The sequence below is a fragment of the Leuresthes tenuis genome, unplaced genomic scaffold (genome assembly GCF_036924035.1).
Source record: "Leuresthes tenuis unplaced genomic scaffold, fLeuTen1.0.hap1 SCAF_12, whole genome shotgun sequence".
NCBI lineage: Eukaryota > Metazoa > Chordata > Actinopteri > Atheriniformes > Atherinopsidae > Leuresthes > Leuresthes tenuis.
In genome coordinates this window covers 3,303,663-3,330,816 of record NW_027325366.1, presented here as the reverse complement: position 1 = coordinate 3,330,816, position 27,154 = coordinate 3,303,663, and the positions used below count along the sequence as shown (strand labels likewise).

General features: G+C 41.3%; 1 protein-coding gene across 2 annotated transcripts in view; it reads right to left on the bottom strand.

Annotated features, from left to right (window-relative positions):
- The window catches only part of pard3bb (par-3 family cell polarity regulator beta b), a 200,558-nt gene that overhangs the window by 111,445 nt on the left and 61,959 nt on the right, over positions 1-27,154 (bottom strand). For both annotated transcript variants that reach the window (XM_072397832.1, XM_072397833.1), the window contains exons 6-14: positions 26,092-26,175; positions 24,838-24,963; positions 21,561-21,816; positions 18,653-18,761; positions 17,239-17,378; positions 16,963-17,091; positions 7,666-7,857; positions 6,718-6,876; positions 3,128-3,278 (exon numbers count right to left, since the gene is read on the bottom strand). In XM_072397832.1, coding sequence (XP_072253933.1) covers positions 3,128-3,278; positions 6,718-6,876; positions 7,666-7,857; positions 16,963-17,091; positions 17,239-17,378; positions 18,653-18,761; positions 21,561-21,816; positions 24,838-24,963; positions 26,092-26,175 — 1,346 coding nt within the window. The remainder of the gene's footprint in view (positions 1-3,127; positions 3,279-6,717; positions 6,877-7,665; positions 7,858-16,962; positions 17,092-17,238; positions 17,379-18,652; positions 18,762-21,560; positions 21,817-24,837; positions 24,964-26,091; positions 26,176-27,154) is intronic.

Sequence of the window (27,154 nt, the reverse complement as noted above, 5' to 3'; positions counted from 1 at the left end):
CCAACCATGGACGTATTGTTCTGAGTTGTGAGATGGTGTCCAAACAGTGGACTGGCACTGGAACTGTGACACTTCCGTTACACCAATTCATTTGAACTTGTATCTAAAACAAACAAACAGTGTCTCTAAAATAATGGCAAAACCGTCTGGTCTAACAGACTAAATATGCTGTAAAAAGTAGCTTCTACTGAAACTCATGTATTAAAGAATTAAACCATGAAGCAGTCTAGCACAGCCAGACATATGCTGATTCACAGCACCCAGTGTGGCTTAAACACTGGATCTCACACATCCCGTTGCTCTTGATTACATATCTCTCTGTTTTTCAACCAAATTTGTGGCTTGGAAGCCTCAGGGTGACGTCAACCTCAAGACACAACGCAGGCTTTCCCTCTGATAAATGGGGGAATCCCTGTCTGCCTGTTCTCCAGCTTTCTCCCATAAACTACTAAAGGGACCTGCAACGTGACAGTGTTCCCTTTTTTCCGATGAGGGGTGGTTCTTTTGGAGCATATTTTCCCATTCTGTCGGTTATGATTAGGACGGAGCCAAAGATGCACTTTTTGCTGGGTAACATTATGAAGGGCACCAAGAGATCAAAGATGATGTCCCAATCGTCTGAGATCTCACAGGTCAGGCCACGGCTGAGGCTCCTTTGTTAGATTCATGACCTAATGGATGCTGCTGCACTCAGACCATGTTAAGCCCTCATAATGATGTCATGAGCTCATTTGACATGTCTGTCTGTTGCATCGCCTTGCTCTCATTTGACCTCTGCAACTACCTGTATATTTAGAGGCCGGACGGACAGTGATATTGTCAATCGCTATATGAAAGTCTTCAGTGAAAACACAAACTTCTGGGTCATTATTACATATGGGAAATTACAAATTCCTTCACAAAATCAGTATGAGTATGCTATATAGTATGTTATCTATAATAACATTGGTAAAGACTGCACAATAGCTGAAGTGGTATTATATTTCAGTTCAAGATGATGAACACTTCAGAAAGAGCCACAGAAGGAAAGAATCCTGGTAGCACATAGAATAAGATGCAGAAATGGATGAGAAGTAATTAGAGACATCTATAAATACAGAAATAACACATCTGCATAAATCCATATGTAAGGAGTCATTACACTCATTTTATTCTTCTGCATAAGCACACAGCAGAAATCTTCATTCTAATTTGGACCTTTGTGCCAAATAAAATGAATTCAGTGTGTGAAATAGTTAATTAGGAGTCAAATACTGGCAGGCACACGCACACACACACACACACACACACACACATACATGCTAACGACCGACCAAGCAAACAAAATAACTCCGAGCCTGAGAGAAATGTGCTTACTGTACACAAACACACACTCGTGCGTGCGTGGAAACGAAACCGTAGCCGAGGTGAATCTGAGCAGCAGAGTGTATTCAAGGTCAGAGATGTTTGCCAGATTCAGTGTAAACAGAAGACACTTTCTGATACTGGCCAAAAATTCCCTGAACCAACACACCCACACACAGCAGCAACAACACATTTCTAAACAAGCTCAGTTATCATTCAGGAATAACTAAATATAGAGCCGTACCTTCTAACAAACAGACTTTATGGGATGCCACAAGCCTGTTTACAGTCGGACACATGCAGTAACGTTTCTATCACTTCACACTAACTCCAACACAAAGCATAACCACACACACCAAGTTTAACCTCGCCCCAAACCAGACTGAGTCTGAATGATTTACATTACTGGGAGATTCCCCCCAGTAAGGCTGGGAAACAGATTTATGTCCCCACAACATGACGAATTCAAGCACAGACACACATACATGTGCATCTCACAGAGACAACACAAGCGTAGAAGCAGAAAGTTAGTGTTAGACTGCAATATGAAGATAAAATGAAAGAACTTTCTCTCCTAAGCCCCCAATAACGACCAAACACGACAACTTGGAGAAATAAAAGAGACACTAAAAGCAGGGAGAGCGAGCAAAGAAACTAAATGGAAGAGAAATTAGGGGCAGAGGATCCTAATTAAGTCTGGACTGCAGCTGCCAACATTATTTATGTACATGTTGGTTTTATTTCAGACACATTTTTCATGATAACTAAGCTTGCTGAGCCCTTATCAACTTACTGTAAATAACACAGCCGCCTTTGAAGCTGATACGAGGTGAAAAGAAAACCATGGAATAGCTGAATTCAGGGAGGTCAGAATGAAGAAGAGCATGTTTTAAGAGGAAAAGTCACAACCGGGCACAACTTCACGGTGAAGTTAAGTTACGGTGAGTTTAGGGTTAAGTTAGGTTTTGTGTCAGGCAACGTAGAGCCATGATTAGTAAGCATTGAGTCTTCAGAAGGGATGGAAACAGGACGGTGTGAGCCTTTGGTCTGGGTATGAACCCAAGATAAGCAATTAGTTATGAGCGACTTCATTAACCTGTTCAGGGTTCCCCCGGAGGTCTCACATGGAGCCAGAGAATGCAGGCGAAAGCATTCAAGTTTACAGGCAAACAATATAGATTGTATTACTCCTTAAAGAGTGAAGAGAAAAAACCCAAACACTGACCAACACTGTTAGTTGGACTTAGAATGCAGAATGAAACCAGACTAACACACCCAACTGGAATCAGAAGGGCCGAGGCACAGCTCCAAAGTTCCATCCTCCTGCATCTTTTTGTTAAAACAGTATAAATGTGCATCAATGCAGACAAATTCCCAGCAAAACTGCTCTAAATCCCATATCTTTCTGTTTCTGTAGTCAGACGGGTAAACACACCAGAAATTGAGGCTTAAATCAGCCCATTACCTCGAGGTCGCTTTAAGCATTTCCAAACTGACGCTCTGCTCTAGTAAAATCCTGATTTCATAACTGCAGCCCCATCTGATAAAATCCCGATCAAATAACATTTTTACCATTTGTTCCACTCCACTGGATGGAATATTGTTTACATTCGTTTTAGCGTGTGTTTTTTTTGTTACATCATATCAGCTGTGCACCTTATGTCATCTGAGCTCCTACACACAGAGCGACTGAGCTTTCTTATCACGGAGCAATAATACAGAAATGGAGTTAAGATCCCACTAGCTGCCACGCTGGATGACCAACCAAAAGAACTGCACCTACCACTGGGAGCATAGATAGCGTTGGCCACCAGGGGAGGGTGAATGGAGTCTGCTTGACTGACCAATCCTGTCTGACCTTTCAGTGGACTCATCACTCCCAACAGGCCAGATGAGCTGTCAAAAGAGCGATTGGGTGACACCTCATGTTGATCCTAAAAGGGAACCAGACAAATGCTCCATTACTCAACACTCTCAAAGCAGACACACACACACACGATAGACATGGATTACTACAGTATGGCAAGCTTTCTTTCACAAAAAAGAAACAGAACATGAATAAATCATTAGTATTCACATGTAATTGGCATTATATATTCTGTTTTTTTCTTTTTCAAATGTGTGTGCTATGTGACGTGCATTTAAACCGAGTGAAGACCAGAGGAGTAAGTCCTCGTCTGCTCCAGCAGAACTAAATGTTGGGGCGACTTACAGAGGAAGACACTCAGAAGACGGTGGGGGACTCATTTCCCACGGCCGCTCCACTTTTCCATGTGAGTGTGGCACGAACGCTCACACTGACACCTATCCTATTGAAGGAGAGCCCTCTGAGGGCTCTCTGGAATACTCCAACAAAAAATGAATTTTTTTCAGTGTATATTATCTGGCATCAGGGATTAAATTTGCATTATTTGCCTTCTGTGTTCAGAAAACTCATGTACATATTCATCAAGATGGTGTTTGTGTTCCTTCGTTATTCTGCCTCCCTGTAGAAGACAAAGACTCAGAATTCACTCAAAATATTACCCATTAGATTTTTTTGAAATGACATTGATATATATTTGCATACTTTTTTGGTTAATTAAAAAAAAAAAACAGCAATATTTTGTAATCACAGTTCAGGAAACCATGAAAATGATGAAATATCTTCCTTTTGCTTTGACAAAGGTAGACATGCTTTTGAGAATAGATTGGGCTTGTTGTCATAGTGCAGAAATGGAACTGAAATTGAATGGAAATAGCAAATTATGCAAAAGTAAAGAATGAACGATTTTGAGGAAGTTAAAGCACTTTTAAGCACTGATCTCGTCAGCTTCTATGAGAGTTTTTGGAAGTAGGTTCTCCTTTCTGAGGAGCTGTGCAACACAAAGTCCTGCAGCAGGTGCAGGATGCACTCATTCAACAGTTAGAAGTTTGATCTACAGATCCTCAGGGGCTACACTGTCCCAGGCCACATCACAGAACCCCCAGACTGCTCCAGATGGAAGGCGAGCGCTGCCTATGACAGCTCTGGCATCACTGTAAATGTCATGATTATGCCTGCTTTGGAGTCTGTTTCACTTAGGCTTTTCGAGTCATGACAGTAAAGTGCTTCGTAAAATAAAGCAAAGTTAAAGAGGTGCCATCTAAAGGACCACCACTCATGATATTGTTATGTAATGTTACACACTTGTTTTCACCAGACAAATATCAAAGAGTTTGCTGCATAGACTGTACATTGTAATCTATGGCATGTGAGGTCCTCCAACAAGCTAAATGAACAGATGTGTGATGTTAGGGAACCATAACAGAAAAATAGCACAGCGAAGAGATTTTCCAGTGATTAATATCAAAAACATGAAAGAGTACATGTTTAAAAGAGTCCCTTCTCCCTCCTGTGTCCCAGCATCACTACGAATGGTCGAGAATTACATCAGTTTACGAATAAATGTGAGAAAGAATCGGTGCATAAAATGAGAGAGTGAGCTGGTATGAGATAAACAAACTAAGAAGGAAGGAGGGAGTAGAGGACATGCACAAGAAAAGAATAGAAAGGGATTTGAGAGGCGGGAAGTAGAGTGGCCACTTCTGTTATGTTGAAAAGCATCAATGCTGAAGCTGAAAAGGGCTTTTAAGGTGCAGTCTCTAATCTTTGTGCTTTTATCATCTTCTCTTTTTTCCCTTCCTTTTTCACCATGTATGTACATCTTTGAAGTTTCCAACAGCTACTGACAGGGGATGCACTGAGCCTGCAAGCCAAAACACACAAGCACATGCACAACCACCTACAATCTAATGCTCTAACGCCTTACTTTAAGGAAATTAGCAATCCATTTTACAAGGTTTTATCAGTTTTTTACGTGCTTCTGAACCGTTTCACTCCAGTATTTTTTATAATTGCATCTGCTACATTTATGCTGCATCAGTACGGAGGCACTCACATGAGCACCAACAGTTCTCTAAATGGTCAGTACTTTGTCTCTATGTCTGAATGTTTGGTGTGACTGTGGATGAGCATAAGATCCTGGCTCCATATGTAGCTTTTTTTAACCAGCAGCTGGTCATGCAGAGTGCCATTCACACTTGAGCCAACCACCTGGCATTGTGTAGGTTTGTCCAGACTACAGAGCTCTGCACAAGGCAAAATCTAAAAAGCAGAAGAGATTTAAAGGCTTTTTTACTTTTAAGAAAAGAGATACAGCAGAGTGAAGAACACTCACACACAGAAGAACACAGGCACACAAAATGTGAATAGCTGAAGTGTAAATGCTCTTTTGCTGCCGCTTGTAAGAACAGGGAAGAGAGCAGAGTGTCATGAATGCCAAGAACGAACGGGAGGGCTAAAAGGCACGAGTAAAAGAGGCAGAGGAAACAGACCAAAAAAAATGGTGTATTTCTTAAGGGCTTGAAAGAGGGCATGTGAGATACAGAGTGAAGATGAGAGAAGCGGCATGTTTGTTTCCTGATGTTTCTTTTTTCCTCATCTTCGTTTCTGTGATGGAGAGACGACGCTCACCAGCATCAAGAGTCACAGCCGATGTGTCCCTTATGACCCAAACCTTTACTGTCAAAGAACGCCAGAAATAATGGTTGCTTAAAAATCGAATGATGTCATTTGAGTGAATCAGTCTGGAATTCTCTCTACCTGCTTGCTCTTTGATTTTATTAACAGCTGCTCATCAGATCTATTTTAGGCTTTGGCAGCTGACAAAGTGCACTCTTAAGTTTGAAGCAGAAGAAAAGTGATCTTATTTTCTTTTCAGCCGGTTCTAGTGTGTGAAGAATTCTCAGCTTGTTGTCAGGGTTTAAGTCGCAGTGTCGCTGGGTGTCTGTAAGATCACAGATAGTTTCACAACTCAGATAGTTTTGAAGGCCTATGACTGATTTATGACACACAAATTACACCACGTATTATTAGCGTTGTAATGTCACCCAGGTACTGAGCTCCACCGGCTACAACCTCTGTCCTCGCTGGTGCAACTATGGGGCCACTGCTCTATTTCACAGACAAACGAAGGCCTGTGTGCTCTTAGCTTTAAATGCTTTAAATACTGTGCTCGCAGACATGTTCTGTCACCAGTTCAGATAACACGCCTGTGACAGCGGCCATGATATCTGAGAGTCCATCTTGACATAAGTTCATCTGATCTACTTCAAACTTGCTGAGTGTGTGGGAGGAGGCGTTAATAAGTGAAATGTTGAGTGAGAGCTCCTCTAATTTTCTGGGTCATCACCTGCATGTGGACAAGGATCAGGGAGGAGACTGAGCTGCACACTTGGTGTATGTGAGCACAATGTCACACAGAGAGAGTATTATTGTGCACTGTGATCGTTACAGTAACACAGAGGCAAAGCTTTCTTTGCACAGAGATAAAACCTAAACAGTGAGTTTACCTTGGAAGCCCTTAGCACCACTAGCTGGATTGTCCCTCTGACATTTCCCTCCTGCGACATAGATCGGCGGAGCGTTTCCATGGCAGCGTGATTGGAGCGTCCCAGCAGCGACTCTCCATTTACAGCAACCAGTTGGTCATTAATATGCAGACGGCCATCCTGTAAAATACATGCTGCTTTACTTTAACTGTCATGCACAACAACATGAACACTGCTCATTAAAAAACACGTTACGCTGTCCACATGCATGAATTTATACAGCCATCAACATTCTGCAAGATTCATTTCAGTGTGAAGCTTTTTCATATTCTCTCTTGTAACCAATAAAAGTCATTAGTTAGTTAAAACAACTACAAATAGACATCTATAAATAAAGACATACAACTGTGGCCTTCAGAGAGCAACTCTGAGAACAAACCAACAAAATAAATGTAGAAACCCAAAAGCTGACATAAGTCAGAGCAAAATGAGCCCACTGCTATGACAGTGTGACTCAGGCACCACCACACTGACAGAGACGACCATGAGCTCTGTCAGCCAGACTTCCCCTGCTAGTTATTTACAGCGGGTGCTTTTCCATTTATTTCTGTGGGCCTGTGAAGCAAACAGCTGCACCCGGAGACTTATTGTGTGTACATTTGCTTGCATATCTGTCTTTGCTGTCCATGACATTTCAAGTGTGTCTGCATGAATAAGAGGTCAAAGGTGAACAGAGCAGGAACAGACAGAGAAGAGGAGACAGCTGAAGTGACACTTATTAGGCTGTCTGTTATCTAAAGATAGGTTTTGATATTAATCATTATTCTTTATGATGTTCCACTTTAGTCTTTCTAAACATTAATTATGTCCAAACATAAGCAAAGAATGGGCCACAGGTCTGAATGGGTCAAAGGATGATGTAACCTCTGATGAGGTAAGCTTTGGATATGAATGAGGATATTAGGTCACCTTGTATGCAGCCCCCCCATGTATGATAGATTTGATGAAGATTCCCAGATCCTCTCCTGTCTCTCTGGACTTGTTCCCTTTGAGGCTGACGCCGAGTCCCGCAGAGCCGGTGTCATTAAGGGGAACTTCAAACATGAGTTGTTCCTTCCCATTCTCCAAAACGATGCCTGGCGCCCGGGACACCTCGTCCTTCTGGGAGGAAGAGAAGGTAGAAGCGATGAGACACACTGATGACAGACGGGGGGGTGGGGTGGAAACACAGAGTGGATGTGAAGACAGAGTTCAGCTTATTGGGACTGAAAAGCTAAACTAAAAGCTTTTCCATTTGAGAGAAACTATCACAAGGTGTTTTTCAGCTAAATTTCTCTATGACTAAAGACAGTGTGGTCAGAGTCAGAATAAAAGGACAAGGAAAAAAAAGCCATTTGGACTTTCCGCTTTTATATATACCCATTTTTCCTCTCTCTCAGCTCAGCAATATCAATAAAAGTTGTGCATTTTCAAGAGGTAATTGAAGAACACCATGAACACAGAGAGCAAGACAGACAAAAGCAGCAAGAAGTGCACGAGGGAATATAACGAGGCAAGATGGAAAAACCTGAGAGTAAAAGAGAACCAAAGATGGACCGCAGACACAAAAATGACCCAAAAAGATAGCAAAAAACACCATATTAACAAGGCTGATGTATTGCTGTAATGACCAAGTCTGAGGCAAAGTTGGTGGGAAAATACTGTAAACAAAGAAAGCATCAGATCTGCCAGATGAAAAGTGTGTTTGAAGCCTGAGATGGCTCAGCGGGAGAGCCAACACCGCTCCACTTCATATGGATTATGGTTCCTACACTATCTGAAATACACTGCAAGGTAAACCGTATTTATCTAAGAACAGCCTGAATGTTACTGAGTTGATCAAAGAGCAATGAGCACTCATTTTAGAAACCATTAAAAATAATAGCTTTCCCAAACCATCATCTCATCTTCCAACCCAGCTTCCATGAAAGTTGGGTCATTAAAACCGAATCTAATGATTTACAAATGATTTTTTTTTTTTTTAAACTTGATTTTAACAACCCATTTCAAAGAGGGTAGGACCGAGGCATGGGATGCATCACATCATTTTTAACCAACACTCTGTAAGTGGAATACCAAATTAATTGTTTTCCCTTCCAACAGGGTTTCTGTTCAGTTTAAGGCCAGTGATTTGGAGGAAGGCGAGTTTAGCACCTGAAATCCTTTAGAGTAATATGCACAGAATGTGGTTTGGCATCGTCTTGCTGAAAGTTGTCCAATAGACTGCAGATGTTGCTGCAGAGCCTGTGTGTACTGCTGATTGCAAATGGTGTCCTCGGAAATGTGCAAGTTACCTGTGCCATGTCCACAATGCCAGTGTTTGTGTACCATTTCTTCATGATATCCAAGAACAAGTTTCAGAGTGAGATATGACAATATTAGTGAGAGCTACAGAAGACAGAGAGGTTTCAGAACGAATGCAGCCATTTCACCTTCAAAATGTCTGTGTGTAACTGTCAATACAAGCATGAATCCGGTCTATGCGGGTGTGTTCTGGTGGGTCAGCAGCGTTAGGTTTTTAGACGGCGTTTGTCTGTAGAGATTGTAGGTTTAACGGCGTTAAGCCGACACAAAGTCCTCTGCTCTGCAGAAAAGCGTTTCCCCTGCCGGAAAAAGCTCTCCCCATCTGACTGACTGTCGGGACCTGATAGGAAGCTCTCCGACCTTGGAAGGAACTTCTCAACCCCCTGTAGAAAAATGTTAGCTACTTTCTGTGCAGAATTACAACGACAGTTTATTAGTGTCTAAATTATGTTATTTGGCAACTTTTCTGTTTTTTTTGCCTTCCTTCCTTAGTTATTCATGATTTGTTTTTCTTCCACTCAGCACAACAGAAAAGTCATTTCAGAGAGCATTTGAAGGAGATGATGGGTGTTCTTCTACTGCATAAAAGTCTGAACTAGCAGTTTTGAGTTGGAGGTCAAGACCACCCACAGGGCTGGGAGATGTTTTATGGAATCTGACAAAGATATGCAAATGTATGTAAAGTTGTCTTTTCTCTTTCTGGGTGATGTATTAAATCTCCTGGTAAATGAATAAGCACAGCCTGAGAGTTTCAATAATTTACCTGCAAAGTCATCATCTAGCATCAGACTGGAGTGTTCTGGGAGTCCTCAGAATGAGGTGGATACAGGAGAGATCCTACTATAACCCAGGAAAAACACATTTCTAGACAAGAACACATACAAGTTCTCACAACACTATAATTCATGAAAACATTTTTAAGTATTCCACCCTCAGTGCTGTGATAGGTGGGCATTTCTGTCCAATGGGAAAACAAAAAGCTGCCTGTGAGTCTGCCTTCCATTCGTGGCTGTAAGAAAAAGGCATTTGATTTTTTGCTACATTAACTCTATGAAACCCACTCAGTTACAAAAAAAAAGCCGTTTGCGTCGATGGACCTTGCTGTCCTGGTCATTTAACATTTAAATAGGGTGCCACGATGATGGATCAAGAGGAGGACATGCTATCAAAAAGACAGCTCAGTCGGTGAGCGCGAGTTCTATTAAACAAGAGCCAGAAAACCTGAGGGAGGGTATGATGAAGAGATACATTATGTGAAAATGAGCAGAAACACTCGACTTCTTCGCCTACATAACCCCTACAGGAGGAATGAAGAGGGAGAATTATGATGAGAGTTTCAGTCATTTGTGTGAGTAACATATGGGGTCAACTTAAAGACATTTCTATTGTGCTATCACCTGAGAGTGTCAGCAGGTGTGTGTGGAAAGCACAACGCTGTGGGAACGATGGCCAAAGAATCATTTGAACAAGGCAAAACAACAGTAGTTTGATGCAGCAGTGCCAGACACAAACACGCACACACAAATGGGTGAGGTAAAGTACTCCCAAGGACCACACATTCCATAATGCTACTCACTTAGAAAATAACTGTCCCATCACTGACCACTCAGGATGCTCCCCTGTTGTCCAATCCCCTTCATCGCTTCTCCCCTAATGGCTGGAGAAAAGTCAATAACCAACAGTCTATAACCTTTGCGTGACAATGAAGCACTTCCAATCCAACTAAGAAGAATCAATAATGAGCAGATGCACAAAAAAGAGCAAGTTGTGGAAATTTACATGTCTGCAGATGGTACCAGACATTTGAAAAATGGAGGTTGCTGTCTTCTACACACTCAAGCTTTAAGGGGAGTCTCACAGGCAAAATGTCAGGCTGGACTCAGAGGATTGATGAAATGTGGCTTTAACAGGACAAAGGTTGGGTAAGAATAGGATGTGGGGCCAGAGGCACACGTGTTGAAAGGGCGCTGGATTGTCCTGTAAAAAGCACAGGCACCTAAAGCAGCCACAGGAAGCGAAGGCTTGTGCAGACTTTAATGAAAAAAGAGAAAACATTTGTTCAGTTACGCTGCTTTACCAGAAGCCTGACGTGCTGACTCTACACACACACACACACACTTTCACTGTAACTTAGGGATCTGATTAATCTATTTTACGTCTATTGCCACAACACCATCGATTGACACACAAACTTACAAGTGATAAAAAAAGACTGATCAGTCCAGCTCAGTCTTTAGAAAACGGACGGTGGCACAGACTACTACACGCGTTGGAATGTGAACACAGAGCTTTCCCAGATCCGTGCCATCACACAATCCTGTCAACCAAACCCAGACAGTTCAGACTAATGATCCCATGGCTTGGTTGTCACTCTGACGCACCATAAAGTGTTGGGCCTAACATATACAGGTGCTCGGCTTTTCTAACGTGGTAATTCAATAAGGCAAGGGTCAGATGCATCAACGCTCAGCTGCAAAAAGTCTCTCTTTGAAAAAGGCAGAAATACTTAAACATATATAAATGGAATATTTCAGTATTTTATCATTCCTAATTTACAAACACTCTGGCTTGCTTTATCACTTGTGTGCAGATTAACAGATAAAAACAACAATTAATCCATGTGTCTAACACGTTCAAAAGTCTGAGAACGTGTGCAGTTCCTGGATATCCAGGTCTTCTAGCTTCTAAGGCTCAAAGCAAACTCGTCCTGTCTCTGCACTAAGCTGTACTGGCCAGCTGGGAGGTGCATCTTCCTTAGAGGGTTGTGGAGGCACCAGCTAACATGCTGTGGGATAAGTTTCAACAAGAAATCACATCAGCAATATATTTTGCTTTGGAGAGCATGCTCACAATTAGTTTATTACTGCTCTCACCTTGAGTTTTGCTTTGCTGTGAGTAACAGCGTTAGAAAGAGTCAGAGAACCACGTTGATCCCCAGAGGCTTGAACCGGGACCTGATATGGAGGACTGAGAGGGACGCTCTCTGCACTTTAAGACACAACAACGATGATGAAGCTGAAAGAGCTTCAATAAACAGCAAGATGCCAGAGACCGGAGAGAAGAAAGATTCTGCACTGCTCTCTACGGGATGATGGCAGCTCCTGCAGAGACACCAAGCTGCCAAGGAGAGTGTGTGCTTGTGGCTGTGTGTATTTGTGTGTGTATAACAGGTCTCTGAGGGTGTAACAGATGGGGGATCTACTGTAGTGACTCTGTGAGGTCACATTGCTGACAATATCAGCAAGATGTAACACTCAGACACACAGAAAGATGCAACAGACTGAGAGGAAGAAGCGCACCAGCGCACACACAGGCTGCAGTGGTGATGGATGAGGTATAATCAGAGTGAAGACACTGTTCAATAAAGTTGCTTTGTCACCAGTTGCTGTTTACTGATTTCATGTCTGAGTGTGTGTGTGTGTGTGTGTGTGTGTGTGTGAGAGAGAGAAAGAGAAAGGAGCATCTGGCACTGAAAAGCATGTTCGCTGCAATAATAGAAAAAAAGGACAGGCAGAGGCCATCATGCAGATCAACAGAGCTTCACAGAAATGACAGAGTAACTTTTTGTTCACTTCTTTGTAAGAAAAAAAAGAGTTTGTGAGGTCTTTATATTCAAATCCTCATCTACTGTGTTGTGGTGTCAGATAAAATATCATTTTTTATGCTTTTGTGTGCTGCACGGTGGTGTGGTGGTCAGCACCGGCGCCTCACAGGTTCCAGGTTCAACTCCCAGCTGGTTCTTTCTGTGTAGAGTCTGCATGTTCTCCCCATGTATGCGTGGGTTCTCTCCGGGTTCTCCAGCTTCCTCCCACCGTCCAAAAACATGCTGTCAGGCTAACTGGTGTCTCTAAAATTGTCCTTAGGAGTGAGTGTGAGCATGTGTGGTTCTTTGTCTCTGTGTGGCCCTGTGATGGACTGGCCACCTGTCCAGGGTGACCCCGCCTCTCGCCCGATGACGACCCGACTGACGGATTAAGCAGGTATAGAAAATGGATGCTTTTGTGTTTTTAGGAAGGTAGATGAGCCTCCCAAGTTAAAATCTTACTGTACAGAAACTGTTCCGCTGACTCTTATTTCATTTGTTAGAAGCACAATGACCTTCAGTCCAGTCGGACACTTGTAGACTGTTTTCATTTTCTTCTGCATGAAACTTAAATTTCACAGTTTATTTGTTGGTCTATAAAATCTTAGCTGCATATTTAATTCTAATGTTATGACATCCCAGCAGCTGGAGAGCAGAAATATTCATCATGTGTGCAACAAAAAAGTATTTTCACATGAGGAAGTGTTCCTCTTCCTCTGTAGTTTCATTTACAGACTGATGGAAAAGTCATGGCAGACAAACTGTTTTATTCTAAAAACTCTTTTCACATGAACCAAAGTTTCTGAATAATATTTTCACCCTTTATTTTGTCAGACATTTATTTAACTTATATCATTCATGTATGATGGACTCATACTTGTCAGATATATATGATGGTTATTTCTTTAAAAATTGGAACTGTGATAAGCATCTCTTTAGAGTTCCTGTACTGTAATATGTGGAGAGATGAAGGAGCTGTCAGTGACATGAAAGAAAAGAAAACTGCATGAGGACAGAAACAAATATGAGGAAGAGGGAAGCAGATATGTGAACTGTTTGAAGCCAGAAAAGAGCATCTTTGTCTCTAACATTAGTTTCAAGACACTAGCCAACTCAGCAGGCGTATGCTTGTTCGTGTGCAAAGAAAATTACTGAAAAAATGGTTTATGTTGTACGTGTAAATGTGTGTGTGTGTGTGTGTGTGTGTATACAAACGGCTACACAGAGGGCCGACGCAGCGGGATGTATACTTGCTATATTGTGGATGGTGTATGAATCTGTTGTATGTCACAGAACAGTAACTCAGGAAGAGTGTGTGTGCGTGTCGAGGTGGTGCAAAGTCTTTGTTCTACAGCGACACACACACATTAGCAGACAACACCAGATGGTGGGCTAAAATGAGACAACGGAAGAGAGGGAGGAGAGGATAGAGAAGATCCTTGCATCATTTCATCATCATCCCTCTTCTGTCACAAACAAACGGGCATAAACCAAAAGAAAGCAAAACCTCGTAGAACAGTGTTTCACTTGTGTTTAATGGTTTGTATAAAACTAAAATTTTAGAAACATGTTGAGAAATGATCATACCACCATTGTTATCTAACTTCAAAGCTTCGAGTTTCTGTTCAGCTCTTTCCAAAGTAGCTCCTTTATACCGAAAATGGTGGTAAAGGCTTCATAAGACGTGGCTGTAATCAACAGAGCAGTGTACCATTACCAAAAAACTCAACTCTGAGGAAGAAAAAAGGTCTTTAGGACACTGGGTATGCTGCGGTTCTTCTTTCATGTCAGCTTGAATGGCCATGATTATTCTGCAGAAGCAGAAACAGTTGCTTGTTCATGGGATCAGTCATACGAGTGAAATGTTTGCTCTGTGAGGACTCGTACACGATAGCCGTTTCAATCCTCCCTCATGCAAATCAACTGAGGTCAAAGCAACTTTGTGCGTGCGAAAAGCTTTTTCAAAAAATAACAACAACTAGAATCCATCTAAACTGTGAGGATATCAGCAGGTTGGCTTGGCGTGTCCTAAAAACTGACCACACCAAGCAACATACATCATAACGGTCCAAAGAAAACAGCAGTGGTGTAAAGAGAAGACCTTCATAACATCCAGACAAGTGAAGAACACTGCCCAGGATGCGAGGCCATCATTAACCATAAAGTAATAACTATGAATAAAGTAATAACTGTAAATACCATAACTGCTGCCATAAAGATCAACCGCAAGGAACAAACCACCCAGAAGCCTCTAGAAAAGACTAGCCACATTAAACTTTCAACCACATTCAAACAAAGATCAAATCATGCCAGAACGACTGAAGAAGTTAAGTGTGCAGGTGGCTTGGAACTGCTCACGTTCTGAAGCATATGACTGGATGGCGTTTCACGGTAAAGATGGACCCAAAACATCCCAACCCAGAAGAAGGTCGAGAGGTGGAACGTTTCACTCGAGTCAAGTCAAAAAGCTGATTTCCACCTGATTAGTTTCATTTCACTTGCTGAAGACAAAACAAAAAGCTCCACAAACAACAACTGGTGTCAGCTGCAGCACCGTCATGGCAAAGCACCACAAAGAAGAAACAACAAGAGGCTGATGGGTACAGACATGTATATCTAATCAACACCTAAATGTACAGGTTAGTTTCTATTTCCAATTCAATCTTTGAAACAAGTGAAAATAGTCAAGAATCAATCTGTGGGGCACATTTTATTTCCAGTACACACCAGCAGCGCCCTTGAATCCAAAAATGATTTAAGCCGTTTTTAAAATGGGCAACAGGAAGTCAGAACAATACTGGACCTATGGGACACACTGTGATGCACAGCTTTCTATACAAAAGGACAATACTCAGACTTTTATGAGGGAGCTTGAGAAAAAATAAAACAGGACAAAGGGGAGTGAAGTAACCGGTGTGTGATATTGTTCTCCTGTACCAGCGTGTGTGTCATGCTGAAAGGTCAAAGGTCATGTTCAACAATGTGGTGCAACTTACCTATGACAACAGAGTGAATTTAATTCTCATTTCGAATTCCAGACTAACCAGTTGTTGTGATTTTAGAGCTATGATTCCAGAGACTAGCCAAGCACAAAATCAAGTTATTAACGGTCTATGTACAGGAAGGGAGATGGGCAACATGCAAATCAATTATTAACCAAGGTAATGCGTGTGTGCCAGCTGTCAGTCAGATCTCTGCTCTGTGCTCTGGTCTTTCATTAAGTCCATTTCAATCAGAGACTTTTAAACAATAATCAATCATAGACTGTGACATTAATAATTTACCCTTTGTGGACTTGGCTACAGTGAGAGTTTTCTGCTTTACTACTGCTTTACTACAACACTACAGTGGTAAAATGTGCGCCGAGCTGCAGAGGTCGAGAGGCTCCGACATAAAAGGAAACAGAATTTCCTATGAGGCTCAAGGTCACATGCACTTGTTGTGCATGGACCGTCCCGGCAGTCGCTGAGGAAACATCAGTCGACAGGAGAGGAAAGAGACACAAAGGGAAGAGGCAAAATAAGCAACATGAAAGGAGAATAAGACACAGACAGATGGGAAACATGAAGCAATGAGTGACAAGGGGAGAGGAGGCAAGAGCAATTATGGAAATACTAACTCACACTAATTTAAGAAAGCCAGACCTCTGTGTGTCAAAGAGTCGATTTGTGAAAGCAAAGTGACTTCTAAAAGTCAAAGAGAGAAGTTTTAGTCCTCACCAGACTCTAAAAAACAAGAATGACTTACGATCTACAGCTGTACAACACAACCAATATAAAAACAAGATTCTGTTTTTTATAAGAAATAAACTTAGTGAGTGAAGCACAAATATCCCACAAAACTGTCAAAAGGTAACAAGAAATTCAGAAAAACTGCGGCTGAGCGCCAGAAAAAGTCAGAAAAAACAGAGAGAACAATCTGAATGAATAAAAGATGTTTATTCAGAAAGAAAGTGTAGAAACAAAGCATCAACAACAGGCGTGGGAGGGCACTTACACACAACATCCTGTACAATGGGCTCATTTCATCCAATCAGAACGGAATCCTCTCAAACACTATGTTATAATTGCACCAAGTTTAAAAAAGAGAGATTTTATCAGGTTAATCTTTGAGAAAAGCCCTGACACCTGTGAAGTTAATGTCTATCTGTCGAGCTGGCACTTATCATCCTGGCAGGTCTGCTGATTAGCTGTTGAAAAACTGCAAAATTAGAGGGAGTTGAAAATTGAACACACAAATGGGAATGAATAAGAAATCCCTGTATCTGATCAGCAACCCTCCAGAGAACGAGAGAATCTTGTTCTGTTGACTGTCGGTACCACGGTGGGATTGGTTCTTACCATCTCTCTGGGCAGGAACATGTCTTCCTGCCGCAAGACCACCAGAGACACGCTTTCTCCCTGCCGGGTGCTGCGGAGCATACACACCAACTCTTCTTGGCACACTCCAGTGATATCCACACCATTTACCTATGCAGGCACACACACACACACAAAATACCATCTTTATTTCCCACATTTTTGTTTGTTCTACTGTCTCTAAAATAAGTGACTTTTGATTTGTGGTTAAGTGGTTTTGATTTACTAAATAACACGTATCGGTCAGCTGTCCTGTACCTCCAGTATGCGGTCTCCAGACTGAAGGCGTCCATCTTTGACAGCAGCTCCACGTGGCAGAATGTTTTTCACTAGAATAGGACCAGGCCCGTGAACTGAAGAATCCCTGGTTACCACAGTAAATCCAAGGCCTTCTGAGCCTAGATACACAAACACAGTAACTGTTTCTTTTCCTCAGGAGTAAAAATTCCAATTCATCCTCCCACACACAAATACTGTAAACTCCTCCCAAGAGCTTCAACACACTTGTTGACTCAGCTCCTGACCACTGGATGTGTGATCATTTTAAGTTATGGGGAACTGAGAGTGTGTGCAGCTGTTAGCTGCAGCTGGACATTCTGCAGGTGTAAAGGCTTAAAAAAGATGGGTTCAGGTGTGGGCCAGGAAGCATAAAAAGAAAATGAGAGGGAGGCAATGAAAAGGTGTTAGGAGATATGAACGCAACACAGAGGAAAAGGCTCTGGAAAGGGAGGCGATAATGATCAAGAGCCTATCGGAGAAAATATCTGCACACATACACGTAAACGTGAATGAAAGTACTCATACACATGCATGTGAGCACAAAAACACCATACACAGACAGAAGCACCAGTGTGTTTTATAGACCTCATTAAGTCTGGTCTCTTTAGCAGAGCCAAGTCAGCAGTTTGGTCCAGTATGAATTCATATCAGCAGAAATGAACAGATCAATAAAGACTTAATAGACCCTGAAGAGAAGGAATAAGGGAGATGGAGAGAGGAAGGGTGAGAGGAAGAGGACTCAGCCGAGAACAAAGAGAGGAAGCTTTACAGGAATAAGCACAAATCTGGGCGACCGATACTGCCACAGCCACAACTAAACACAGAAATATGAAAGATTTGCATTGACAAGGTAATATATGCTAAAAGAAAAATATCCACTAAGTACTGTATAAAATGTCTATTAAAATATGCAAATGAGCCCCCCTCATATGCATAATTAAGCGTACTGAAATGAAAGAAATGTAAATTTAAAACACAAAAATAAATAAATAAATCGATAAATAAATTGAATCTATAAACAATTAAATAAAAAAAGAATAAATAAAGAAATATTAACAAATATATAAATACAATAAATTATTAAATTAAAGATTAAATAAATGGACAGAACAACAGACAATAACAACAATTAAACAGCTGAATTAAAAATTAATCTAACGTTTTATACATTAATTATTGAAGAAATGACTTTAAAATAACATTTTAGTAGCATTAGTTGACATGTATCTATTGATGGTGTTGTGTAATTTGGATCATTCTGATTATGGCAGAGTGAACCAACAGAATACAGAAATAATCACAAACTGGATCAAAGACAAACAACAACAGTGTTTTCAGAACACTTCTCAGCACAGTGTGAGTGAGGCCCTGCTCTGTGGCCCGCTGATCCCACCTTTTTTTAAGCTGATTCTCAGTCTTCTTCCTGCCTTCTTACTGGCCACCAAATGGGAGAGGGCAGGGCTTTTCCTCAGGAGCGGGCTTTCACTCCTCCCCTTTGGTGTCTAAATGGAGATGATACAGATTTCAGGACTTTCTAACAGAACCAAATGGATTTAAAAAGAATATACAGTTAAAATGTTAAACTTTTAAAGGAAGCGTTTCTCTGAACACTTGAATTGTGAACACCTCTGAGCTCTTTTGCTTCTACTCGTGGCTTTCTTCAGAAACCTGTGAAAAGTTTGGACAGACCTATTCCTGGTCAGGCTTTTCTTCATTTGGAATATTTCTAAACAATACCGCAGACATGCAAAGACCCAAACCATGAAATAATACATGTGGAATGATGTGGTAAGTAACAAAAAACAACACATTTCTGATTTCTGATTGGTCAAAGCGGCACTTTTTGTTCCGACGACACACTTGTAAACTCTTGGCACTGCTGTGATCACTTAAGATGCTTTTCCACCATCCTGAAGAGCTTTTCTTGATTTGCTGAGCTCTTGGCTGTTTGCTTTCAGTCTGTGGTCCAACTCATTCCAAACCATCTAAACTGAGTTCAGGTTGAATAATTGTGGTGGCCAGTTCATCTGCAGCAGCCCTCCACCGTTCTCTTGCTTTAATAGCTTTCCATTAAGAACATACAAGTTCAGCTAATTACGTTTTGACACAGCACACGGGTTTATTGAAAACCGTTCAATGACCTCATCAAGTTACGTCTAGAGTGCCAAACCTTCATTAAAGTAAAACGGCAGCTGCTTTGAGGAATCTAACATATCAAACATATATTTTTTTGTTCATCACATGATTTTCTATGTACTATTTCCCCTTTCAGGACCCACTAGAGTGTACTTATCGTCCTGGGGTTGGTGTTGTCGCTGCCACCATCTACCTGCTATAGCCAGCCCACTCTCTATCTGAACAAAACAGTCAGCCCAGTGAGGATCATGCTTTGATTTCTCCAGTGCTTTTAAAACTATTTAGCCTTTGCTGTTATGCAAAAAGCAGCCGAAAACACAGGCGGATGCCTCCACAGATGGCTGGATTATTGACTACCTGACAAACAGAGCACAGTCTGTGAGACTGAAGGGTTGTGTCTGAGAAGGTGGTCAGCAGCACGGGGCACCACTCTGTGGCATGTTGTGGGAACAATCACATCATGAACAAAAAAATAGATAAATACAGTGATGATTTTGGATTTTTGGAGGACCATCCCAGGTGATGAGATGGAGGTGGCTGAGGAGTACAGATACCTGCAGGGTTTCCCTGGAGAACAGATGAGAGTGGAAATGCAACACTAAGGTCGTCTTAAAGAGGGGACAGATCAGAGCGTACATGTTCATCACGGAAGCGTCCGCCCTTCACTGTTTTCTTTATGTCTGTGGTGGAGAGTGCAATCTGCTTTGCAGCCATCTGTTGAGGCAGCAGCATCAGAGCCAGAGACTCAAAGAACCTGAACAAACTGAGAAAGAAGCCTGACTCTGTGCTGGGGACCGCTCATTGTGCAGATTGTACAGAACAATGCTGCTCAACCAGATTACATAGTGGATAAAACTGCCCACCCTCTTCATAAAAACAGTGTGATCTGCGAGGGGCTTTTACAGCTCCGCTGCAACACAGAAGGACACAGGAGGTCATTCCTGCCAGCAGCAATAACCATGCATAATGACAGACTAGAAGGATTGTTGGGGAAAAAACAATACAGCAGCACTATATTGCCTTATAAATAAAGTATTTTTTCATTGCATTTCTCTCACAGAATGAATGTGTTCAGTATTTCTCTAAAATGGAGAAAACAGTCACGAAGAAGACCAACCTATGCATGAGTTGGTGTGTCCAAACGTGCTCTCATTGAAAACATACACGGACAACACAATTGATAAGAGTTCAATTAAATTTGTCCCAAGCAAAGACTTGACTTTTAAGCACAGTCAAGATACTTTATATTGTAGTGAGATCAGGACGTGAGGCCTGTTCCAAAAGCTTAATTTTCCCATTTTGGTTCATTCCACAACCCTTTCCAAGAGTAAACAAAGACAAAAGTGTGTGGTCCTGTCAAATGTTTAAGAAGCAGCCGAGTTAAAAAACAACAGAAACTATTTTTAATAAAATAAGATCATCAGCTGTTGCTAAGAAACTGTTCCTTCTGCCAGCTGTTTTTTCAAATGTCAGCCAAGTAACCATGGTGACGTTGACGACACAGTTACATGGGTTTTTTAACAGATGGTAATTCTGGGAGGAGGTGGACAGAGAGTAAAAATAATGTGGGAATTTCATAAAAAGTAGAAACATTAAAATGCAAATACAGTTTGTCCAGAGCTCTGTGAGACTTAAGAGTAAAGCTCATGGGAAATATCAAGTCTGCTGCTTTCAATACCTGAAATTTTAGTTCATGAACCCTTATGTATAAAAGGCATTTAGCTTACATAAATATATTTAAACACATTTAAATCCAGGCTGAAAACAGTTATTTTTAGCTGTGCGTATGACAACTGAAAGTATTTCATCTGCACTCTTCACTTTTAATTTAACAAATTGATGATTGTTTATTGCTGATGTTTTTGGAATGATTTTATTTGCCTTCTTGGGATTTTATGTAGCTGTAAAGCACTTTGAATTGCCTTGCGTATGAATTGTGCTCTATAAATAAACTCGCCTTGCCTTACATGTTCTCTTTGAAAGCTGAGCAGTCTTGTGCTATCTCTATTATCATGTCCATTCAATACTGTGGAGGCTAAACTGTGTTTAATATCCATTTGACCCTGTGTTGATGGCCTTCCAACCACCTTTTACTGTGCAGTATATGAGATCTAAAAATGCATCAAAATGTCCACGTTGAGTTGGAAACCCTGAGAGCTACTTACAGTGACACCTTCTTGAGAGGCAGGTTCCTCTGCCAGTGCTGTGGTTGGATTCGCAGAGGACTTAAACACTGGTTTGGCTTTGACAGGTGGGGGGGGCTCTTTGGTTTTGGTGATATGGGGGCTGCTGTTGGGACCGGCACTGCTGCCGAACAGCTGACCAATCAGACTCTTCTCGTAGCGCTCTCTGTTGGAAGAGGGCACGACTTCCAAGCAGACGAGCGGGGAACGCATCGCCAGACGAAACAAGTCTTGAGCTCTAGAACGATGTGGGTGAGAGGGATGAGTGCCAAGATAAAAGAGAAAGAAAGGGATGAGGGCAGGGTTGTAGACGGGTAAATGGAAGTAGAGAGGAAAAAAGGGAAAGTTTTGGTCAAGAAGTAGATGATTTTTGAACACTCCATGAGGCATAAACATGACATATTTAGTTTCATTTACAATCACAGTGCAGTTATCAATATCTGACAAAATAACTAATGAAGTTAGAAACAATAATATGCACATTGTAAACCAGATTATAAAAAACAGATTCATACCGAAGGTGAAGATATTACACTTTAGTATTTGACTTGAATTAGCATGTTATTCATACAAAGTGTTGTCATTAAAATGAAGAACTCTATCCCATGACAATTAGTCCATCTGCATGATGAGTTCTATTTTTTCTGTTTTCATCTTCACTGAGTTCAAGGAGCCATGACACCTGTCCAGAGGGTCAATATAATGATCAATAAAAAAGATATTTTTGCAGAGAATGAGCCTATATCAGATGACTCTAAGTTAGAGGGACCGTTTAGTCAGGAGTGATTGATGCACACCATCATTCACCTCATAATTCTATCTGATTATGCTCCCGTTGTTAGATTATTTTGACGTGTGTAAGGATTACAACTATCCATAACAAGAGACTGTTCAGAAAGTCTCAAATGAAATCTATCTGAATCCTAACAGATTAGATACAGTTTAAATATACTTTAAAGCTTATTGGACAACGTACATACAGACAGAAACGTACCTTTATATAAAGACAAAATCTGCTTTGTAATACATACATAATTTATATATAATGAACACACAGTATATGTAATGTATAATTATGGTCAAATGAGTTTGCTCATAATCTGCCCTGTATTACAGTCACTGAGACTTCACCTGCAAGTCATTCAAGGTAGAGGAAACAGAACATGAAATATTTCATTAATGTACAAATAAAAAGAATTTCAGCTCTAACGAGCATTCTACGCACAGATATGGAAAAAAAACATCCTTTGGTGCTCGCCATCCTTCATGCAATAGTGATATCATTGATTTTAATGTGAATGTGAATCCAAGGGCCAACATCTGTTGATGGAGCACTACTCCAGGGTGGCAGCGTGGGTGGGAGGTCATCTCTTCTTCATTCTTCTGCTACAGCATGTGCACAGAGAAGCCATTCAACGCAACAGGCAGTCGCAGCAAGCATCTGTGTCACACCTTTCCAAACATCAACGAAGCAACACAGCACAAGGAAACTAGAGTGAAATCTGTGTTGTGATACGTGGGACTTGACCATTGTCCACAGAAGACATCACCATTGTTTCCTATTGGACATGGTGCAGCCACATTTGTGTAAAAATGATATTCTAATCAAGCAAGCTTCCTCAATCCAGCTGCCAGGCAAGGACACTGGCAGTGTGTGTGTGTGTGTGTGTGTGTGTGTGTGTGTGTGTGTGTGTGTGTGTGTGTGTGTGTGTGAGCACACGTCGTTCACAGTGAACTTTCATCGATCTACTTGGACAGATTTTGAGCCCCATATCACCTGCCATGACCAACCAATCGTGGAAATACCGGGTGTTTGTGTGTGTGAGACCCAACACACACTCAATGTTTGGAGGCAGCTTTAATTTCGGGCAGGATTACAGTCCTTTGTTTTATTGTTATTGAAATTTCTCTTGCTTTGTTCACTTACAAACGCACATGCTTTTAAAACCAAATGTCTTTGGGTGAATAACTGTTTTTCAGAGTGCACACACAGGACTGTACACCTGTTTTTGAACAACAGGTGGAAACCTCTACTATGAAAATCCATTTACCTACACTACAGCATAAAATACCTTGCATATAATCCTATTACCACATTGAATACTGGACAAGGACTGCTGTGTGGACTATGTGTTCACTGTGATGTGTTGTAATTGTCATAAGATCTGCGTCAAATCTATTGCATTCCCTCTATAATCATGTTACATCCCCAGATACTGGGTTTCAGTGGTACAGTAAGCAAACTCTACCGAGACAAAGCTACTCGAACAACGAAGCTTAATCTTTGCTCTGAGGAATAAGATTGAAGAAGACACAGAAAGGCCAGCACACTGTCAGTGCTGTGCAAAGATCTGGAGCCAATTCTCTTTTCTTAATTCATGGCCAGGAAAACAAGAAACAGGAGTTTGTGATTTATTGGAGCATCTGTAAGCAAACAGAAATAAAGCATATGAGGCACCAGCAGCTGGTGAAAAAAGTGTCCATTTTCCTTTTTTGTTCCTCCTTCCCTCACGATTAAAGCCTTATCTTCCGTTCCAGGCCAAAAAGAGAGTGGACACGACCACTTTTATGTGCATGATGGATTATGGACATGTAACTTACATGCATACATCTTTGCTATGCTTTCATGCATGAGATGCATGCAAAATGCATGAGTCTACAATGGAGGTTCATCACAAACCTTGAAAGCCTATTTCATAGTTTTCTCATAGTGTTCAAGTTAAATATGTCTGGGTTGTCTGTTCAAAGCTACTTCCTGGCCTACATCACTGAAAAACTTCTGGGGAGCTGTTGCTGTCACTACCCAAACATTTTCTTCTTGACCACCTCTACAGCCCGTAATGAATTGGAAAAAGGACGTTTAAACATGCTGCTCTCTGCTTGGAATCAGCTGTGACACCAGCTGAATTTTCCAAACAAATTCAAAGCAGCTGTTAACAGCCTGATGGCAGAAACATCTGGCTCCGCCTGCTTTGACCTGCTCTTTTCTTTCTATTTGCTTTAGTTTTGATGCACCTGTTTGTAGCCGTCTCGGTACTTTATGCATGCAATATAAACACACTATCTGTATGTACTGCCGACAAAGCAGCTACCTGTCTTGAGCATCAGTTGCATCGTTTGTGGCTCAATAATGATTCAAAATAAAATAAATAACTCTTCCATTGCCTTGACTGCAAATACTCCTGAATGAATACTCACATTATTGAAAGTTAAGTATTTTCCTCTTCTTTTCAACACAGACAAACTGAGTTATACTCACTGGCTAAACGTCTTGTCCATGAGGTCAGTGTTGTTGATTTTGACAATGCACTCATCCTCTTGAAACAAACCCTCCTTTTTTGAACGACTCTCTTCCTCCACTCCACGGATAAACAGACCAAGAGACCTGGCAGGAGAATCGGAGATTAAAGACCTCGGTTAAAAAACATTCCATCTATGTGGAGGTTCAAAGGAACGTCCATCAGTATGAGCAAGAAGACCAAAAACATCAGCGACTGTAGCCCGAACAAACAGTGAATATGCTTGACTGAGTAACAGCCATGTCAGAAACCTGTCTGCGTGTGTCACTGCAGCTAATGTTGTCACATGCTAACCAGGAGATGAGAGAACATCACCTCTAATAAACACCCATACAAACAAGATGCAGAGGTGAGCACAAATGTAGATAAATATGTGATAAAGGGACAGATAAAAGCATTTGGACCCTGCAGAATGTCACAGTGGCTTTGTGTACAGCACACCAACAGTCCCTCTACTGACTTTAATCTAAGTAGGGCGATATTACCATTATGATGTGTACAAACACTGCAGATAGAATTTTTATATGTTACAGAGCTTACTCCAATTAATGACTCACTCCCACATTAAGTTCCCTTTAAGCAAATGCAATGTTGGTGCCTATCTAAAACCTTAATTACAGCCCTATCATTCAGAGTGCCGAGCATGAGGATTCACCCTCTGCTCTTTTTTTCCATCAGATCTTGTAACAAAGACAAGCAACGATCTATGAAAACAACCAACGCTGTTCTTAAAGACAAGGCCAAAGTCACCTATAATAAGCGAATCTTACTATGAACCACAGAACATGAGTGTTTTGTAAGATGCCACGAAAGCTCTGGTAGGACTTAATACTGTGAATAAGGAGCGTATATCCCTACGAGATGTGAGCAAAATCACCAAACACTGCAAAACTAGTGGTTCCTCAAAAGGAGATGTTATTCAAGTTAAGGCAGATGAGACAGAATGAAAGGAGAGGAGGAACCCTGATAGGGGACTATAAGGAGGACAGTGACAGGGTCATCAGACTCATGAGAACAGTCAGAAAAAGTCATCCTGCTTTTCTTTCTGAAATCTTTCCGACACTCACACTCATTTGGTCTTCCTGTAATCTATTGTATGCCTGTGCTTGTAATTCAGACACGCTAAACAAATACACAAACAGGTCTTCTATAGTGAGCATGTCTTGTTTCTGTATACATGAGCCTGACTAAGTGTCTGTGCACACACAACTCACCGTCCACTGAGTGATGAGCAGTAGGGAACCACGTGGATTCCTAATGGACTGTCCTCACCCAGGATCTCCACCATTCTGGTCAGGCTGTGCACACACACACACACACACACACGTACGGTTAAATGCACACAAAGAGACAACAATAATGTTGATCATTGAGAGTTAAAGTGTAATCCCCATCAAGAATGCAAATGATAGAATAGAAGAATAGAAAAATACTTTTTTCATCCCCCAGTGGGGGAAATTCAAATTAGTCGAGTAGCTCAAAAATGATAAATATTTACAATGATTGCATACAACAAGAATAACAATAATAATAATAATAATGATGATGATGATGATGAAGGTGATCGACGATAAGGAGAGGAGTCTCATTCAATAATTAGGTCTACATGCACATGGGCAGTACAGATCTGGCAGGGTGATAGTTATGTGTGACAGAAGCTAATTGCAAACATTAAAATGTCACACTTAGGGCTAAAACATGATGTAAAATGGAAGGAGAACTGGCTCACTCATACACACATAGCAGAATGAAAACAGTCCTGAAACCTTGCGCCACTTGAGGTAAAGTTTGGGTAAGTTCTATCTGAGGCTGATTTTCCATGGATGCCTTCACTGTGCTAAAAATACTTTTTTGTTAAGGACTTAATCCGTGCCTGTGAACATGGGCCTCAGAGAAGGGAATGCTGACAGTCTATTCAAAACCAATAAAGGAGTAGACGAGAGTGGGTGTGTGTGTTTTTCAATAACTTTTTCACTCCTTTCTTCTCGATGGGTTTCTTCCCTACTTTCAATCTTTCAATGTCTCGGTCTTGTTAGGATTATTCAAGTGTGCATCCGCTTTACATTCTGTCTGTGTTTTAATGTCTGTGCGTGCTGAAGTCTTTGTTTGTTTGATTAGTTTATCTATCAGAGCACAGCAATTAATCCTCTCGTGACCTTCTCTCTGCTCCTCGTGTGTGTGTTTGTGTGAACTCTGTTTTGTGCTTGCTGTTGGGTGTCTGTCTCGCCGACCCTGTCTGCCGGTTCTGCTGCCTCTCTCTAGACCATCCATCCATCC